Source organism: Perna viridis, chromosome 11 (genome assembly GCF_037379345.1).
Source record: "Perna viridis isolate PV_CMFRI_1.1 ecotype Kerala chromosome 11, ASM3737934v1, whole genome shotgun sequence".
Classification (NCBI taxonomy): Eukaryota; Metazoa; Mollusca; class Bivalvia; order Mytilida; family Mytilidae; genus Perna; species Perna viridis.
The window spans coordinates 22,318,250-22,338,705 of NC_142455.1; the positions used below are offsets into that span (position 1 = coordinate 22,318,250).

General features: G+C 33.8%; 2 protein-coding genes across 2 annotated transcripts; both read right to left on the reverse strand.

The window, feature by feature from the left end:
* Window positions 1–67: 67 nt before the first annotated feature.
* On the reverse strand, window positions 68–12,239 carry LOC148603368 (uncharacterized). The gene is made up of 8 exons (XM_088553951.1): window positions 12,099–12,239; window positions 10,736–11,092; window positions 10,299–10,490; window positions 9,247–9,512; window positions 8,247–8,496; window positions 1,693–2,041; window positions 1,414–1,464; window positions 68–483 (listed from the first exon to the last, which is right to left on the reverse strand). Exons 2-8 carry the CDS (start codon window positions 10,970–10,972, stop codon window positions 146–148), a joined length of 1,683 nt encoding a protein of 560 aa, XP_088410077.1. The 5' UTR covers window positions 10,973–11,092; window positions 12,099–12,239; the 3' UTR covers window positions 68–145.
* A 1,006-nt stretch (window positions 12,240–13,245) lies between these two features.
* On the reverse strand, window positions 13,246–19,666 carry LOC148603369 (uncharacterized). Its single transcript, XM_088553953.1, has 5 exons — window positions 19,508–19,666; window positions 14,487–14,584; window positions 14,074–14,169; window positions 13,820–13,918; window positions 13,246–13,440 (listed from the first exon to the last, which is right to left on the reverse strand). Exons 2-5 carry the CDS (start codon window positions 14,523–14,525, stop codon window positions 13,246–13,248), a joined length of 429 nt encoding a protein of 142 aa, XP_088410079.1. The 5' UTR covers window positions 14,526–14,584; window positions 19,508–19,666.
* Between the last annotated feature and the right edge of the window lie 790 nt (window positions 19,667–20,456).

Consider the following 20,456-nt stretch of genomic DNA (forward strand, 5'->3'; position numbering starts at 1 on the left):
TATAGTAGAGTATAATATTGATTGATAGTCAAATTATGATGTTGGTAGATCAATGAATAACAACAAAGAAATAAAATCTTTGTAATGTAACACAACAGTGTTTATTACAACCCCGAAAACAGTAAATAAGGAAAATGTCGTTATTTTACTCTTCCTCTTCTTCCTCCTCATCATCATCATCCTCCTCCTCTGTGTACTTAAATTCTGTTTGTCTTTTGTGTGCTTTCATAACCATTCTAGCCAGGTCTAGTCTATCGATTCTTTCAAGGGCCATGCTCAATGCGGAAACTAATTGTTCCCAAGGTCGTTTCGGACGCCACTGGGTCAACACCGTGTTTTGAAAATTTCCCTTCTTTTTCAGCTCGTTTAAAATGTCAAGCGATAAGCCTAGATTTGTACCGAGACAAAAAGAGTCTTTGTATGTCAGGTGCTCGGAAAGTTTCTTCAGGGAGGAAAGCCTTAACACGGTACATTTTATGGGACCTGTTACGATAAACAAAGCTAACGTAGCATTCATGGGTATTTAGTATGTTACATTTGTGTCAATTACAAAACAACTCATCTCTGCATTCAAAATGCTTATATTTATTTACACAATGGGTATAACTTCCATCCCTCAAGTGTCTTCATATTTGTCCAAATCAATATATACCATTTACAAAAAGGAAAATCGCCAGAAGAAAGTGAAATACCATTTTCGAATTGCAACGTAAATGAGTTTACAAAGTATTTACGACTACATTGGTTCATTTTACAACTTACCGCAAGCGTTAAAATGACGATAACATTGACTTAGTAAGGCAATGTTCTATAATTCGTATTTATTAATCAGTTTTATAGAAAAACGATGCAGGTACGGGAACTTTTGTTATTCATTTATATATACAAAAATGCTTTGAACATCTGAAGGCTTGTGATTTTTATGTTCATTCCGTTTTGATCGCCGGAGGTTTTTTTTTTTTTTTGCCAAAGAATGTGAAACACTGGAGAGAAGCATACTAACGTTAATTACTAAATGTCAAATCACAATTAAGGGATGATTAAACAAAACTGTATGACATATAAATGTAAATTAATTTAACCGGATTGTTCACGATATTAAAATTTTAGACAAAGCATATTGTCGTAGACTTATTGCAATCTTTTAAATAAAGGGATTTGCCACGTCATCTTATCTGATCTTGCTATTCCGAAAGCAAAAGAGAATTAAACACATATTGCAACTGATTTTGCAATTTCAAATAATGGTGTAATTGTAACCATGTACTATGAACAAATCGCATCAATATCATCATCATCATTATAAAGTATGTTCTAAACTAAACCAGTAAATGTTTTAGCTGATACTGTATCATCATGCATCGAATAAATGGAATTTATCTAGTGTAGTTATATAACATGAACAGTACTTACAATCTGGATCATCTGCTGATATTTTTGATTGTTCAATATTTCCTGCTTGCTCTGAAGACAAAGAGAAGCGAAATTTCTAAGCATTGTAATTCCTACCTTAAACTGTGAGTGAATAAATAAACAAATAATAAGAGGGCACTCGATTCTGTTTTAAGTCATTATAATGCTTATAAATACTACAGCTGAGATAAGCAGTTCATCTCTGCATGAATAAGTTGTTAGTTTTTTTTAGTGATTTTACTTATTCCACTCATGTTTGATATTCCATAACTGACTTACCCTCATTGGCAGGTGGTTTTAATTCTACAGACAATGAAGTCAAAATCTCCAATTCTTTCGTAGGGTTTTCTGCCTGTATTTGGACAGGATCTATAACCTTTGAATCGGCTCCACAGAACACAGACCACTTTTTTTGTTTCCTTTTAAAGTCATAATTTGCACCAGCAGTTGTTTCTCCTTTATGTTCTTCATCACAATCTGGAATCTTTACTATCTGAATTTCACCACAAGGCCGCTCCTTTTCATGGAGGATGCTAAATGTCATATAATTCTTCTTCTTTCTTGGATTGACCATGAAAATAGTTTCTTCGTGTCCGGCTTGTACTGGTAAAGTTTCCGGAAAGGTCAACTAGGCATAAGGAAAGAGAAAAAAGCCGTTACTGATTTTTAGCAGGAACATGAATTAATCTGTTTTATAATAAATCCTAACAGCTTACCCTAATAACATTTTGTGACAATAAATATATAATTATTTGTAGCTCATTATAATGTTAAAAAGTTGATGCTGCATTTGTTATCAAATTATAAATAGTTCAACAATAACATAGAAACTTAATGAAGATATGATATTTGCACAACCATCCAAAGCATCGACATTCTACATACTTCCTGTTTAAAGGAACTCATGCTGCTAACTTCTGTGTATGGATGCAGTTCCCTTCTGCATTTCTGAATAGTATGTGAAGTTTATTTTGTTCATTGTTTTATGGTTGTGACACATGCACCAAGTTTACATTTAGTTCGGATTATATTATACTACAAAGCCTTGGCTACAGAGCGATATCGAGAACACATGCCAGTCCTTTTCTATTGAATGACCACGTGTTATCCACGTGTGAGAGAAATTAGTCGTCTTTTTCGCTCGATGTTGAAACTACAGAAGACAAATGGAGTTTACAATACAGTACTAACATGGCAGTTACCAAAATACTCAAAATAGAGCAGTATGGTGAATGAAAAGAAGCATATTCAAGGCTAAAATGTCTGTGAACATATAAACACAAGTTTCGATTCAGCGTGTAAATGGAAACTGCATTCATACAAATGTGTCTTTCTACCGGTGTACCTGGTACATGCCACCAGTTTTTTGAAGAGTCTGAGTTGCTCATTTGTTTTTGTTACTTTGTATGTATGATTTTAGTTACTTTATGTTGTTTGTCGTGTGTGTCTGTTTTCCATGTCTGGTTTTTGTCACTGGATTGCATTCTTTTGACTACCGCTATAACCTTGGTTCCCTTGATTACTCTAATGGTAAACCAAAACCAAAAATAAGTTAACAATATTTCTGCTATTTTTTTTCAAAACGCCACGACTTTATCCCATAGACAACCTCTACCAAGGACGATGATTGTGATTTACCGTCTATGTACTGGATTCCTAAACTTCACAAGAATCCATACAAACAACGTTTCATAGCTGGATCTGCAAAATGTACCACCAAACCTCTTTCAAAACTTTTAACTTCTATCCTCACAACTGTCAAAGAGGGTCTACAGTCCTACCACAACACTTGTTACTCCCGTAGTGGTATTAATTCAATGTGAATCCTGAAAAATTCAAAAGATCTTTTGGAGACAATCAGTTCAAGACTATTATCTGAATATAATAGCATCAAAACCTATGATTTTCAACACTGTATACTTCTATTCCCCATACTCAGTTAAAATCCCGACTTAAAAACATTATACATCGTTGTTTTTCCAAAAAAGATGGTACACCTAGATACAAATATATAGTTCTTGGTAGAGATTCCTCATACTTTGTAAGAAATAATTCCAAATCATCTTCCAAATATACAGAGGAAGATGTTTATAAAATGCTGGAATTTTTAATCGACAACATATTTGTCCACTGTGGTGGACGTGTTTTTCAACAAACCGTCGGCATTCAAATGGGAACAAATTGTGCTCCTTTACTAGCTGACCTATTCCTTCACTCTGATGAGGCTGACTTTATAGCTGATCTGCTCAGAAAGAAAGAATATTCTTTGGCTAGATCCTTCAATCTCAGTTTCCGCTATATAGATGACATGTTATCTTTAAACAATCCTAATTTCGGGGATTTGATACATCGCATCTACCCAAAAGAACTTGAGATAAAGAATACTACAGACACTGTGAAGTCAGCCTCATATCTTGACCTACACTTAGAAATCGATGGTAAAGGAAAACTATTGACCAAACTTGATGAGTTTTCATTCAGATTTGTCAACTTTCCTTTCATCTGTGGCAACATCCCTTCGGCTCCTGCGTATGGAGTGTTCATATCACAACTCATACGTTATGCCAGAGCTTGCCGAAACTACGCAGACTTTTTGTATCGCGCTAGAACTCTAACAAATAGGCTTCTGGAACAGGGTTATTTTGCTACAAGATTGAAGTCATCACTACAGAAGTTTTATGGTCGTCATCTTGAACTCGTGGATCGTTATGGTGTATCCATCAGCACCGTGAAAACTGATTTATTCAATGGGTCATAGTTTTCCTTTCCTCGTTTGTCTACCCCGGACTTGACTTTTTATGAGCAACTCGGCGAGTTTTTCTAGAAAAGCAGAGGACGCTTACCCTACCGGTGCACCTGGTCCATGCTCCCAGTTTTTGGTGGAGTCCGAGTTGCTCATTTACTTTTGTTACTTTGTATGTATGGTTTTAGTTACTTTATGTTCTTTGTTGTGTATGTCTGTTTTCCATGTCTGGTCTTTGTCCCTGGATTACATTCTTTTGATAACCGCTATATACTTGGTTCCCTTGATTACTCTTTCTCCAATTTTTTGTATTTGCAGTTGCTTCAGTGTATTATTATTATTATTATTATTATTATTATTATTATAACCCTTATAATTGCTAGATACTACAACAAAAAACCATTTTTTTCTATATATGCCTCAGAGGTTTACGTTAAAGCTACTTAGACAAGTCTGTCAAAAGGTTTATGGTCGTTGTCTTGACTTGATCGGCTGATCTTAAGTGCAAATGTGTTTCTAATTAAAGAACATTCTCTATCTTTCACTTGACTTTACTATCACACACAGGCAGGCGCTTTACAAGACGTAGGAACCGAATTCCCTTCTGGATTACCTAGGTTCACCTCCAGTGTAAGTGGGGTTTATACTTTCCGTTTGTTATGTGTGTAACTTTAAGTTAAATAAAGATTGTGTTCCATTTTTACCAGTCTATGCAAAATAACGAACTTTGGAGCAGTTTACGCTTTATAAACCGCGAAGCGCTTCATAAACAAGCGGAAACTGCCCTGAAGTTGGTTATTCGAGTATACATGGATATGAGATATTTTTTAACGAGAACATTTCGTTCGGACGGATTTTAGCTCTGCAATGAGAATATATCAATCTCAAAGTAAAAAAAAAACACAAAAAATGAAATAAAAGACAAAATAAAACACTATTTAGAAATACAAATGGGAACTATACGATGCAAAAAGCGAGCAACACGAGTTTCAATTAACTGGAAGCACGTAGAATATAGAATGTAGGTGCTTTGGGTAGTTTAGCAAATTCTGGTTCCTGTAAGGCGACCTTCCTTGCTGTTCCTTGTAAAGTACGTCTGCTATGACAGATGGATTTCGTTTTCATATGAGTGATCTTTCTGTATTCAGAGAAGAAATTAATACTCCATAGCGATAGATTATGCCACAACTGCCATTATGCAAAGGCCTTAATCTATAGTCAAGACATCCCACACATAAAAGTTTTATTACATACATGGTGATATTTTATACTTCATCAAAATATATGCAACAGCAATAAACACATTACAGGTCAACATTATATTCTGTGGTTTTCTGTTATTAAATCTGTCAATTCATCGAATTGTAACTTTTTCGTAAATTTTTGCTCTTTTGAAGGATGCATACCCTTTATGCGACATCCCTTTTAAATACCTTTGAATACATTCCATATCTGATTATTATGCAACAGCAATTACGCATGGACCAATTTAAATTTTTATCAGTGATCTTTAATTCAAATAAGAAAGTATCTTTTAAAATATTAGCTTTAATTTCATTCGACTGATTTTTATCATATTCATAAAATCATGCAGTTTTTCGCTACGATCAATGCAATTATTACATGATTTTTTTTTCACCATGGAGTTTGTTATGTGTATCATCCGCGAGGAAATATACTTTATAGTGTTTAAATTATCTCAGCAAATTATTGTATACATGTAAATAGTATAACTTCATGAAATTTCTTTGTCAATAACATTTTAGTGTGAAGTTGTTGAAATTTCTTTAAAAATAAAAAAATACATAAAATCGCAAATTCAAACGAGGGGGCCAAAGATGGTAAAACAAACATGAACCAGATAGGTAAATTGAATTTCTGGAGAGTCTAAATTGCTCTCCTGAAAAGACTGTAAAAAATCCATTTGCAATTATTTTATTTACGGTTCCGATGAAAACGTAAAATAGTAAATTTGCATTAAAGGAAAATATGAATGTTTCCCTTGTAATTTGGATAAAGGGAACATTTCAAATTTTCGTTTTTTACTTTGATTTTCACAGCGAAGATAAGGAACATTCAACAACTTATTGTGTCTCTATCTAGTACTTTTATCTACATAAAAAGAGAAAGAAAACTAAATATTGTTGCTTTGGTTCTTCACTGACAAAATCTTCTATCAGAAATTCTCGGTTGTCCACCTTCGACTCGTAAGACTAGTCATATGACTCACTGCACGATTTGGTTTTCAATATCATATATGGTAATCGGTAAAGAAGCGCCTACCAACATATATAGAATTAATTTCACCCTAAATATGCTGGACATATTTATTTCATGGTTTTTATATTTATATCAATTAAACATATGCTGATCCGATTCCATTACTTTTCCTTTTAAAAGTTAAAACCATAAAGAGTGGCAACATTTGTTGTTTTATTAACTATAGGTTTGGAGGTAAAAGTTGAAATTGGCATGCAATTGAAATTGCTATGTTCTACATTTTACGTTATACTGTAAACTCGACAGTATGTTAGAATGAAACTTTTAAGACACTTGTGATTAAATTTGGCTTATGTCGTCTTATACAAGCTAGAGGAGACGGTTTTAACAAAATAAATTACAACAGCCGGTTGACGGGCATAAAGCATTAATCATTGCTTACATTTGCCTTCGGCCAAAAAATGGCTCTCCTAGAAATTTTTGATTGAGCTTACACTTTGATTTCGCAAATTAACAGGTCCGAGGTTATGAAGAAGAAACACCTGTGTTCCAGAAAAATTACCGGTCAAACGATATTTTTGTTAACGATTTCATTGTTTCAACCTATTCGTGCTGTTTTCAAAATCGACAGGAAGACGAACAACGTAGCATATGTGGAAAGTGCTTTATGTAAGTGCAATGTTTTTGTTATAGCGGAACTAAGATTAAAGGATCTAGCTAAACGATATTCTTTCTTTCAGATCAGCTATAAAGTCAGCCTCATAGGAATGAAGGAATAGGTTAGCAAGTAGCACAACTTGTTCCCATTTGAATGCCGACCGTTTGTTGAAAAGCGTGTCAACCACACTGAACAAATATGTTGTCGATTAAAAATTCCAGCATTTTGCAAACATCTTCTTCTGTATATTTGGAAGATGATTCTGATTTTTTTCCTACAAAGTATTAGGAATCTCTACCAAGAACTATATATTTATATCTAGGTGTACCATCTTTTTGGAAAAACACTGATGTATAATTTTTTTAAGTCGGGATTTTAACTGAGTATAGGGAATAGACGTATACAGGGTTAATAAGGTCTTGAACTGATTGTCTTCAAAGGATCTTTCGAATTGTTCAGGATCCACACATTGAATTAATACCACTACGGGAGTAACAATTGTCGTGGTAGGATTGCAGACCCTCTTTGACAGCTGTGAGTATAGAAGTTAAACGTTTTGAAAGAGGTGGTACATTTTGCAGACAAAGCCCAAATCAACTTTGCAAAACGTTTTACATCCAATGTTTATTATCAGAGGTAGACTAGAAAATAATAGCAGTGGTAAGAACTATACTGCTACCACAATCTCCAAAGAAGAGATGCAGATCCAGTTATGAAACGTTGTTTGTATGGATTCTTGTAGAGATTAGATATCCAGTACATAGACGGTAGATCATAATCAACGTCCTTGGTGGAGAGACCAAAAGAGGATAGCACAAATTTATGGTTTCCACAATCTCTTCTTTGGAGATTGTGGTAGCAGTATAACGTTTTGCAATGTTGATTTGGGCTTTGTCTACTGGCACGACAACATATCGTAATCTATAGTAAACAATGTTTTAGCTACATCGGGATCTTTGAAAACTGATGAAGCATTGGCACTCATTGACGTACTTAAAATTTTCATTCGTTTCAAATAAAAGACCTCACAGAATTTAACCACTCTGACAGAGAACCAATGTCTTCTTGTTCACGTTTTATCCATTTTCTTGTGTAGTCCTCCACGGCATCCATAAGAACTTGGAGCGTGGTTCACGGTACTTGGGACCTTTAGAAAGGATATTAAGCAGAGATTCGTTTTCGATGATGGATAAATCGACACTCTGGTATTACCTGAAACTTTTGCTGTGAACGAATAAAGCATTCAACGTATTCTGGAGATTGTGAATAAAACCCTTTCTTTTTCCAAGTCTTCCTACGTCTTTTTCCTCCTCTCTTAAGGGCACATTCAATAACAATTGTTGAATTCTTTTCAGTTTCATATTTTGCCATGACAAACACTTCTATCCTTCGTTCTTTCCGAAGAGCAATATTGGCCAACTTGGCAGCCTTCTTATAATTTGTCTTTGATCCTGCTACATAACTGTGAAAATATTTAAAAAATAAAAAGAAGTTGCAATGAATTAAACATGATGTTGAAGGCTCTTGAAATTGCCTACTTTTTCTACAATGGCTCAGTAGTATCAGTATTGATTGTATCATAAACAAAGGGATGCAAAATTGTATTTCCAATTTCTAAAGGAATTAATTTAAAGTAAAGTTGAATTGTAAATGTCTTGCTGCTATTGTGTGGTTTTAGCACTGGCAAGTCATCATACCGACTTCCTTTCGTTTTTCGTCTACCCCGTACTTGATTTTTTATGAGCAACTCGGGAGGATGTTTCTAGAAAAACAGAGGACGCCAGGTTCATGCTCCCAGTTTTTTTTTTTTTTTTTTTTTTTTTTTTTTTTTGAGTCCGAGTTGCTCTTTTTTTTTTTACTTTTGTTGCTATGTACGTATAAATTATTTTATGTTCTTTGTTGTGTGTGTCTGTTTTCTTTGTTTGGTCTTTGTTCTTAGATTGTGTTCGTTTGACTTCCGCTAGAATGTTGGTTCTTATGGAAGCGTAAAATAAAGATACACGTCCACAATCATTCGACAGGATGTAGCATAATAATGTAAGAAAATAAATAATGTTGAGGTGTCAATCGAATGTTAATTGGTATGAAAAATATTACAGGAAAGATAAAAAAAAATAACAGGCGACTAAGGTCAAATTAAAAGTACCATTAGTACACATATGTCTTCAAGTCGCTACGTATTATATAACTGTTATCTCAAATAAACACTTACAAGGAGAAATGATTGACGTCAAAAGAAACAAATGTTGTGTGATTTTTTGTTTCGATTATTTCCCAATCTTCTTCCTCCTCGGGATATTCTTCCTGTGATGCCAGAATAACTACGTCCTTATCCGTTGTTGTGTGAATTGGTAGCTTCATTTGCACAGCCTTTTGTGGCTGCATACCATCTGACATAGAAAGATCTATGATGTTGGTGATTAAGAGTGGTTCATTGGATTCCGTATCGTCTCTTAGCACATGCTTGGTTTCTGCTATCTTTAACAGAAAGATGATTTTCGCTCAGTATTTGTTACTTAAAGTTTGTGGTAACTAATAAAATTTTAATTAAATAAGTGAGATTAGTTCTTCATCAATGAACTGAAAAAAATCGGTTTCTCGTAAGACAATACTACGCTCCAGTCAAATTAGCGAAGACGACTTAATTTCACTTTTCTTTTTTATTTGAAAGAAATTTCCTTCGTACTTTACTCGTGGCCAATATTTAAGGAAAAACGAATGCATTGCATAGTTGTATTCAACTGGCAACTGTATACATTGCTTTTTCCAACAGGGCTTACAATTGCTTAATTGGAACACCGAAAGAAACAAATCGGTTATAAGTTTCCTGAGGTTCAGTGAGCGGACGAGCGAGAGGCTGCCAAACATTCTCCGTAGAATAAAAGGATTCGGCTGATTCACTGAAAGTTTTGATAAGTTGTTTCATGTGAAAATGTGCAATAACATCAACAGTATTTGGTAGATTCTTTTCAAATTTGCATATATTGTTTCGTGCACGACAAATGAAGGTTAAGTTCAATCTTTATAAATACTGCATCTGTCGTTTCCGAACAGTGGCCTATTTTGTTACAAACCAGAAATTTTGACCATTATCCAAGCAATAACTCGAAAATTATTTAGCAGAATAATTTCAACTTCAACATTAATATGGATTTTCACTGTTGTAATGTTTGAGTTACCAATAATTAATCATACACAATTAAAATTTCAATTTTGGAAAATTCGCTTTGCTGTCCATTCGACAGACTATTGTTTTTATCTTACATTCACTTGCAGGTTCCCTTGACCTTGAAATGCTCCATCTGGAATATCTATCTTTGCCCCTGGTTCCATAGTCGGTTGTATGGAAACAGCTGCCCCAGTCACTGTAAACGTTTCCGGGATATCCGTTGTTGTAATGCCAAATATTACGGACCCGTTTTTTCTTAGTGGCACGGTTATGGTCACTGTTGTATACTGTGAACATAATCAAAGTTGACTTTTTAATTGTAAACATTAGTTCAGTATAAAAGAATTGTCAGCACAATCTATATGTATAACATTGTATCGTTGTGAATTAGTCCTACTGAAGATTTATGATTAACAAGAATCCATAAAAATTGAGGAATCGTAACAACCTGCGAAATACATGCTTAAATATTTTGCAAAAAAATAGTTTTAAATCAGTTTTTTTCAATATATTATTACTTATATATACATACGCATTTATCATCGGATTCCATATTGTCGAATATTTCGAAGCTATCGATGGTTCCAAGATTTGATCCTTCTATCAACTTCATCTGTAATCGTTCGCTACATGTTGGAACACCAGTAACGATAACATCTATTGTCAGTTTATTTGGCATTTTACCCCATGCAATGAATTCATAAACGTCACTGAAAACGCTTTCCTCCGGTTGCAATTTTGAACTTATTTCTGAATATTCGGGATGCATTTTGCCACAATATAAAAAAAATTATCACGAACGTTCTCTGGTCGTATTGTCATATCCAGGAGCGGTACGGGCAAGGCATCTGAAATCTGTTGAAGATGCAGGACTTTGTACATGATTGAACTGTGAAAAAACGTTATCATTTTGTTTAAATGCTTGTATTAAATAAGGGTAATAACAAATTTACCGAATTCATAATCATAAATAGAAAAGGGAAGTACAAGGATGTTCGCAGGTCGTTTTCAGACATTTTTGTCAGATTTTCGGACTCCTCTGGTTTTATTCATTTCATAGCACTAATATTTTTGCCAAGTGGACCCCACTTTTTCAGAATTTCTTTAATACACACCTTTAAATGTTATTTGGGGAGTTTATATGAAAAAAGTTGTTACTGCTTTTTAATAGATACGGCTTACAAAGACAAAGCCTATGAGAAATCCTTTTTCCGCCAAAAGTGGAAATGCTTATATCTCAAATACGAGCAAACCGACTCATCCATTTTTTTCTTCTTATTTTGTTCTGGCAAGAACGATCTTTAGATATTTCACAAGCCTTTGAAATACTTGTTATTTTCAAACAGAGTAGCGAACACCCTCAAGTAGTACCTAAAGTGGCATAATTAAGGATAAACTGGAAAATAAGCCACTACGTAAATTTGGGATGGGCATTTCAAGATGAAATGGTGGGTTAGACCACATTTTATGTCTTGAAAACCTCCCGATTCTATAGTGGCCATAATTTTTTGTTGTTGTAAGTTTGTACTGCATGGGCACACAAAAGTCAAAATTGGAAAAACCGTATTCAACTCAGAATAAGAACTACGTTTGTCATTTCTCATTATTTGTTCTATTTCAAACGAATTATCTATTCATTGTTCTGTAGATATCGCACCTTCGTTGTAGTCACACTTGTTTATAATTTAATTTTGCTTAAAAAACATCATTTAATTTACAAATAAAAAAGTTCGTTTTAGCCATGAAAGACTGGGAGCTTTGGTAGCAGAAATTTTACTTGTCGCGGCTTTCCCATGACCACCTACCTTAAAATATGGACATTTGTCTATATTGTTAATTATTTCTATCCACAAATATGACCGACATGCGAAGTTCTTACACAATTTTAAACAAACCCATATTTAAATCCAGGGTATCGGCTACTTTGTTTCACCAGAAGATCCAGTATATGTCTGTCTTTTTTGTGGAGTTTACTGCGACCTCCAGAGCACCAAGTCCAGTCCTGTAGGACACACTCGGCACCTAGTTTACAACAAACATCCACAGTCGCAACCTCCTTCGAAATGACCGCTAGCTCTAATGCACCTTGGCCTAACTTAATATGAGAATAAAAAACAATTATACATCGAAATGAGGATAATCACCAAACAAAAAAAAAACTTAAACTGATAACCGACAACCTAATGGTTTTAGGCTTTGTCTACGATGTACGAAGCTTATTTTTTGTTTAAGTTGACCCGTTATATTGCTATTAGCGAAGTCTCATTCGGTAAGGAGATTTTGTGAGACTTTCTTCCCGGAAAGCCTAATACATTTCTACACAGCCAATAATTTCCAAACTATTATTAAATAAATAAATATAAAATCGTATCCACCCACGTATTGAAAGACAAAACAGCGCTTGCACAAAGTTCGACTTCTATCAGAATATTTTTAGTCACACAAAGTTCTGGTCTTACATTCTACTGATATAGGAGGTCGCTGATTTAGCAGCTGGCAATGAATATTCATACATATCGGGGCGTGCTAATGTATATAACCTAAATAGTCTTGTAACTAGCCTCAGTGCCTGAATCGGAAACCGAGTAGTCTTCAAAGCTAACCGATCATTTCATGTAAACTTCCCGTTCTCATACAAGCAAGAAACACACTTAGAACACATGTGTATGATATTTAAGAGGTACATTTTTACCTGGTATGACGCTGTGGCGGTGAACACGGCGAAGATCTGCTGGATTATGTAGCGTATAACTACACATTAATGCAAATCATATGCGAATATTAAATACAGAAATTACGAGTGCAAGAAGTCGCTAACACTATTAGCGACTTGAAAACATTGAAAATGGAAAACTACAAATATATGAACAAATTTACTCCATAAATCAGATGTTATTAATACAAAAGTATCAATCATATTAGAGCAACAGATAAAACAAAACGTTAGTTATTATTTCATACAATGGTTGGTTTGTTCTTGTTTTGATTCCAATTATTCATCGTTGGAAAAAGAAAAAAAAACTAATCAGACAAAAATATTTCCTATTCTGACCTCTCCACAATCTTGATTGAAGAAGCATTTTTGGTGGACTTAGAAAACTTACCAGATACTAATGAAACAATTAGATCTAAGCATACCATATTTAGAATGTTGATGTCCCCTTCATGTACTACTAGTGCAATTAGAATTTCAAAATTCCCTCTTCTGGCCGCTTTGTGCAGTGGCGTTTCACCGTTCTATTTCAATGACACAAGTATAAAAACAAGTCATGTGCTATATTTTGTTTCTGGATAGCATAAATATGTGGATTCCTCACATGTCCAATGTTAAGAATTTATATCGTTGAAGTCATGTCATAATTTGAATTGTTTCGATGATACAAATTTTCAAATAATAATACATTTATAAGATAATGAATGGTTTCATTAAATAAAGGTTTACCATTTAGCAAATACAAATTCCTTAAGATGGTGTTCTGTGTTGAACAAAAACGATGTAGTTAACTTGTTCCAGTTTTGTTTTTTTGAGTTTTGCATCGTTAGCAAGGTCGAATCAATCCTAACTGATTCTACCTTCTTTCATAGAAGTACATGTATCGACAGTTTGCATCCTTACCTCATCCATCTTTCGTACACTTCCTCCATTTTGAGCCATTTTAACTATGAGGTCAAGATATCCACCGAGTGCAGCATGATGCATTGCAGAATTCCCAACCTAAGAGGGAGTTTAAATGTTTAGTATAGTTGTTTTGTATGTTTATAATTGGTAAATATTTGCTTTAAAGTATTTTTATTAATTGCACTTCAGATGAATGCTGGATATTTTTTTTGTCACACGTCTGTTTTTCTGTGTGAAAAATCTTTACTTACCTGATCTGCCCAGTTCGGATCTGCTCCATTTTCAACCAGGGTTATTGCCTCTTTTATTAGACCCTTTTTGGTGCTTATCAGAAGTTTTTGTGATAACTGAAAAATATTACTAGTAGTTATCAACGAACAATATATCAACACGGATTGCGATAGAAACGTCTTTTTGATAAGAAGTAAACTAAAAACATAGGATCACCTTTTCTTTCACTTGTGTTGTTTATTTCAATCAATACTTATATGCTATGATATAGCGGGTAAAATTTGCGCAGTGCAAATTTTTATGTATTTTAGTCGTCAGTTTCCTTTTTCTGTTCAGTAGAAACTTAACATTTCACTATTCTCAGTTAACCATTAATTTTAAAGGACATATCTGAAACAAAGAATCCACATTTGTTTTGTTCTATTCTTCTTACCTGTTCAGCTGTCAGAGCTGTAGTGTCAACACGCCCCATTACTGTTCAATGCTGATCTGCTGGGCGCTTAAGTATACACGTTCAATTATAAAGGATGACTAAAATGAATAAAGGTATAAGAGTCAGGTATAACATTGGATAAACATAGTCAATCGGTTTGTAAATTAGTGAATCATTTGAAGTGGTATGAAACAGATTGTTCATATGTTTATATGTATATTTCCGAAATAGAGAATGTGTTTAGTGAAACGCTGTACAGAAAAACAAACAACTAAGGGCCACCATTCATGCAAATTATTATTACACTCTATATACGTAAGTTACCTATGTGTACCAAAGTTATATGGGTTTGATCAAGTATTGGTAAACGCTTAAAATAACGACCAGTTTGACCACACAGTATCAGTAGATTTTTATGTACATTAGCTTATTTTTTGAAAATATGACTAGTTGCACTTTAAGTGCAAGTGTTTGTAAGAATCAGGCAAAATTGGAAAAATCAGAAACATGGATGTTAAAACCCCACTGATTTGACAATTTAATATCACTCAAAGATACTTTCTCTATTTTGGATCTCTGCATCACTGGCTTTGCTCAGAAATCTTTCAATAGAATGTTAGAAAAATGAGGTTTTTGACAGAGTTATCTGCTCTTGAAATGTTCATTTTTAGTGCATTTCAATGGAATTACAACTCAATGTACCAACATGATATGGAAAATATTGTCTTTTTTCTTTGATTCTGATGGTGCAAATAGTCAAATTACATTATCAAAATGATGTTTTTTTTCATACCATGTTTCACCCACTGCCTGATTCTTACGGAGACTGACATTTAACATCTAGTTTTCAAAAGAAGTGTCTAATGATGATCTTTATAGTTAAACGACATTGAACAGCTTGAATATGCAGCTTATCGATTTCAAGTGTGTTTTTATAATCAATTACACCATAAACGTAAGCTACAAGGTTTCGGGTAGGTGTATTTGGACGTGTAACGTATGACCGTATTGATTCCATATAACCTTATTACACGCATTTAAGGATATGCTCCATTGCATGTATGTACTTGCGGGTGTTTCTATAAAATGTTTGTTTGTTTGTTTGTTTGTTTGTTTGGGTTTAACGTCCGAGCAGCAATATTTCAGCTATATTCAGACAATGAACATGAAATGGATGATAAAATGAACATGAAATGAAGAAAAAAAAGGATGGGTCACATGGATAATAGGGTCGACAAATTTTGATTGCCACTGGAAAAAGGGGGGATGGGTAAGGTAGGGCAATTTAGCCTCCTGTGGCGGAGTGCAAAGGTTCCTACTCCTATCGAATACCACAGCAGGGTTCTTCAACGTGCGAGGAACGTGGCATTTTACCCAACACGGTGCACCACTATGGTTTGCAGTCAGGTTTTCCGTGTTATAGCCTGACAACCCCAGCATGTAACACGCCAGGGGTACCCCATTCCACCACCTGGAGCACAGATCCCAGTTGCTCTGTGGGCAGAGCGCCTAGCCCCCGGCTAGGTTTCTGAGCACTATTTAGTCGCCTTTTACGACAAGCTTAGCCTGTTCTTTTAACACCCGGACCTGCACGGGGCGTTTCTATAAAAGCATAGGACACTTACCCTACCGGTGCACCTGGTCCATGCTCACAGCTTTAGTGGAATCCGAGCTGCTTATTTATTTTGTTACTTTGTATGTATTATTTTAGTTACTTTATGCTCTTCGGTGTGTATGTATGTTTTCCATGTCTGGTCTTTGTCCTTGGATTACATTCTTTTGATTACCGCTATAACCTTGGTTCCCTTGATTATTCTTTTACCAAAGATAATTATGTTTTGTAGTCCTTTAGCGCATACAGTTTACATCAGTTTACACAGCTTCAGGCCATGGCAGTTTTTCACTTGCTTCTGTATGCGTTCATATTTTTTTTTTAAATCGTAAAAACAATATGTACCATCATGACCAAACATCACGATGGCAAACTGTTACCTACCTTCCAAAGTCCAAAAAAAGTGACTGCAATGTAGTAAGTCATAATAATAATAATATAACCTCATTATATTTATCCTTGCAAAAAATGAGTCTGTGAATATATGGCATATTTCATATTCTGTCTATATTGATCTTTAACCTTTGTTTTACCATGCAGCATGAAATATACATGTATAAGCTGCCAATCTAGTTCTGCATTGCATTGGGCTGTCATTCGGGGATATAAATGACTAAAACTGAATTGTAATTGAAAGGGTTTGTTTAATTAATGGCATACATTGCACATACTTTATTCTGGATATCGACTAACATCCTGTGCAATTTTGTTCTCCAAACAAAATTATTCATTATGCAAATGATTTGTGCATATTTAATGTCTATTCATTTCATTTAGTACAATATATTCAGCCATACAAAGTTTAAGAAGTAAAAGTACATTAATTTTATGTCAAGAGCACTGCATTATCATGGTCAGATATCTAAGTACCAGTCTATATAAAATTCAGACACTGTCAATGGTAAACTGACTCATGGTGTAGAAAAACCCACTGAACAAGCAATGGTTTTCAGTCTACATATGCAATATTTTTACGTAACAATATCCCTTTCCGTATTTAGATCTGTACTTTTTAAAATCATAATTTTTTTCTCCCACTATACACTATAATCAAGAACAATATTATAATTCTTGCAAAGTGTCAATATCTTGTAAAATCGTATAATTTATTTCTCAAAAGCGCAACAGCCAAATGAAAAAACTAATATTGATCATGTGATCAGTGACTGTTTCTGAACAAGAAATAAAAGTAAGTGCGACGGACGGGGTTGGTATATTCATATTTGAAAGAAATCAATATGCAGTTAATGCAAAAATACAAACAGTATTTGGCACAAAATATATAATAATCGATAAACTGTTTTAATGTATATATATGAATGACTTCAAGAAATTCAATATTAAATGAAACTTTTCAACTTAAGTACCAGTCTTTCTAAAAATCAAACAGAACGTGATTCATGCATGTGTAAAACCCACCAAATTCAGTCTTATTTCGTGTTCAGAAACAGTCTTAATTTTCCATTAGGTTGTAGCGCTTTTGAGATAAAAATCATATAGATTGTACATGAAATTTGCACTTTGGAAGAGTTATCGTTCTTGATTTGGCTTCATTTGGTTGATTTCAGTGGGAGATGAATGTATGATTTTCTTTAAAGTGCAGATCTGAATGCAGAAAATATTGTTGTTTTGTGAAAGTGTAACATATGTAGACTGAAAAAGCACCATTTGTTTGATGGGTTTTTCTTTACCATGAATCACTTCACCATTGGTAGTGTCTGAATTTTATGTGGACTTGTACTTAATCAATTACACCTAAAATAGTTCAGTTTGAAACTGTAAAATTTCTGCTGTGTACACAAAAAAGAAAAACATCAATGGATTGAAATACTTGTCACATCAGTATTACATCAGTTTTATAGTATTATTGCATAAGGTTTTTTTCATATTGGCTTAGTATTTGGTCCCAGGCTAGCTATATTGGCCTGAGGCGTAGCCGAAGTCCAATATTTCTAGCCGGGACCAAAAACTAACTGAAAGCCAATATTGAAAACCTTACGCAATTATACTTTTAGCTACTAATTATTCCAATACGTTAGGCCAATATGGATTTTAACCAGTCCAATATGACGTATTGGACCGGTAAAAGCCGTATGGGTAGGCTGAATCCCGTATAGGACAGCTTAATCCGTATTGGACGGCTATATCCCGTATTTTCGTACTTTTGTATTTTGTATCGTATTGACAGTTTTGATCATATTTACGTCAATATTAAATATATGTTACTGAACATCTGTCACTTGTATTTCACAAGGCCTTTCTTATAAATGAATGGAATGACCAAGCAACATAAGGAAATTATTTCTGTTTATCAAGTCTAACATTGTATCGGCCATTCTCTTTCAAGATTTATATCAAAATGTAAATTAAACTCTATCGTGTCAGCAGTTAAATGAACAACTATATTTGTTTTGTTTTTGTGTTTGTTTTTTATTATTTTGTTACAGTTGAGTACATTTCAGATATTGTAATTCATCATAGGAAAATATTACATTTAAAATTAAAATTGAAATAGTTGATAAACAAGTTCTTATTTGAGCATAAACTGGTGAAATTTAAAGCAATATACTGTTACCTGTCATCAGTGAATGAATGCTTTTATATATGAACATAGTTCAATTGATATTGTCATCAGTGAATGAATGCTTTTATATATGTACATAGTTCAATTGATATTGACATTTAAAAAAAAAATTCTAATGTTTAATTCACCGGAAAGCAATTACAGGAAAAAATAGATACTTTTTAACATTCGGTGTATTGATTGTTTGGTTGTTGTTTTGTTTTGCTTTTCGTTTGTTTTGATTCTTTACAAATATATCTTGAATTAGTCCTCATTTAAACACTATAGCGCTTCTTACATTTTTTACAAAGTTTGCCAGAAAAACTCTGTAAGGTTAATCTTTACATTCACTCGTGATGTTTTCTACATTATTCCCTTGTAATGTAAGAAGATAGGATTCGTGCGTTAGTATCCGGTTTTTGTTTTTAATTTCTGAGTTAAATTGACCCCTCCTTTTTCAAAGTATGTGGATCCGCTCCTGAGTCACTGTATTATATCGTATTTGGAAAGTATATGTGTGTTCTTATATTAAAAACTTACTTCTTAGAACAATTTCAATTCAAGTTCTGCGAAGGACATACTTTAGATAAGCAGATCCAAATGGAAACACTGCATATTTCTTTAAATGTTAAATTTCTTATGTTTAAACATTGAATAATATTCAGAAAGCATTAGTAGATAAAAACAAAACAAACACACAAAAAAGAACAATCATGCAAATTTATAAAAGTTACAAAATTAATGTACGATTATTTTTCTTGTTTACCACGCCCATTGCGCACACAACAGATGTACAGGTTAAAAATATATATCACATATAGATGCATATCTGTTGTTAACACTTACCTGACATCTTTTCCACTCGGTGAGTTATCACCGAAGTCGTTTTATCGTTTATTCGAATTGGCATATAATACCATAATTCCCGTACTTCCTTGTCGAGTGTACAATCTAATTGGATTTTTAAAAGTCGATATACAGATTGGTTACCTTTTTTGAAATACGTTTCTGCTTGTTTGGTTTAGTTTACTTCATTAAAAAATTGTAACATTATATTGAAGTCAATGTAGTTGGTGTTGAATATTTTAAATTTCAGAAACAAATATCGGTATAAATTCATACGTATGTAATAAGTGCGCTAAATTGAGGCTCAGAGAATCACATTCTTAAATATTATCACATTATCGGGCAAAATATTACTAACCCAATCGTTTTGTATATTTATAACTATATATGCAATAATATGTATTGATTGTTTGATATGTAAAATTCGTCTTCTTCTCACAAAAGGTAATTTATAGGTAAATATTGACTTTTTATCAATTTAGATCGAAGATCAGAGTTGATATAGCAGTCGCCAGAGCCTTTAGATTTGTAAAGTCTGTTAGCATCTGTAATTGACAACTAGTTCTGTTTGGCGAAACTGGCGCTCCATTATTAACTAAATAACACAACATAAAAATAATTATACACAATGTCATGAAAGCACCTAAATCCAATCTGTACAGACATAACTATAAAAACAGCACACACACAAAAAATAGAAGGGAAAAAATACACAAATACGTGGAAGACTGACAACCATGCTTCCATCAAGGCATGCTTACTATTGAATTCCCGGATAATGAATAAGGGGAAGTAACTCTCGTAAAACCTACATGCATATGTCAATTAGGCACAATGAGTTTGAGCACAATTATCTTACACTACAGCAGGAAAATAGTCCCATTGGCATACTTCATTAAGGTTCACATGCAGATAGTAAGGTCCAATTTGTAGGTATTTCTAATATGTC

What these genes read in the sequence shown, in the direction of transcription:
- LOC148603368 (XM_088553951.1), bottom strand. Translation starts at nt 10,972, where the DNA reads ATGCATCCCGAATATTCAGAAATAAGTTCAAAATTGCAACCGGAGGAA. An exon ending in AAGGGAACCTGCAAGTGAAT is followed by an intron (nt 9,513 to 10,298) that starts GTAAGATAAAAA and finishes TTTCTGTTAAAG; the next exon opens with ATAGCAGAAACCAAGCATGT. An exon ending in GACGTCAATCATTTCTCCTT is followed by an intron (nt 8,497 to 9,246) that starts GTAAGTGTTTAT and finishes ATATTTTCACAG; the next exon opens with TTATGTAGCAGGATCAAAGA.
- LOC148603369 (XM_088553953.1), bottom strand. Translation starts at nt 14,525, where the DNA reads ATGGGGCGTGTTGACACTACAGCTCTGACAGCTGAACAG. An exon ending in ATCCGAACTGGGCAGATCAG is followed by an intron (nt 13,919 to 14,073) that starts GTAAGTAAAGAT and finishes ACTCCCTCTTAG; the next exon opens with GTTGGGAATTCTGCAATGCA. An exon ending in GTGTACGAAAGATGGATGAG is followed by an intron (nt 13,441 to 13,819) that starts GTAAGGATGCAA and finishes TCATTGAAATAG; the next exon opens with AACGGTGAAACGCCACTGCA.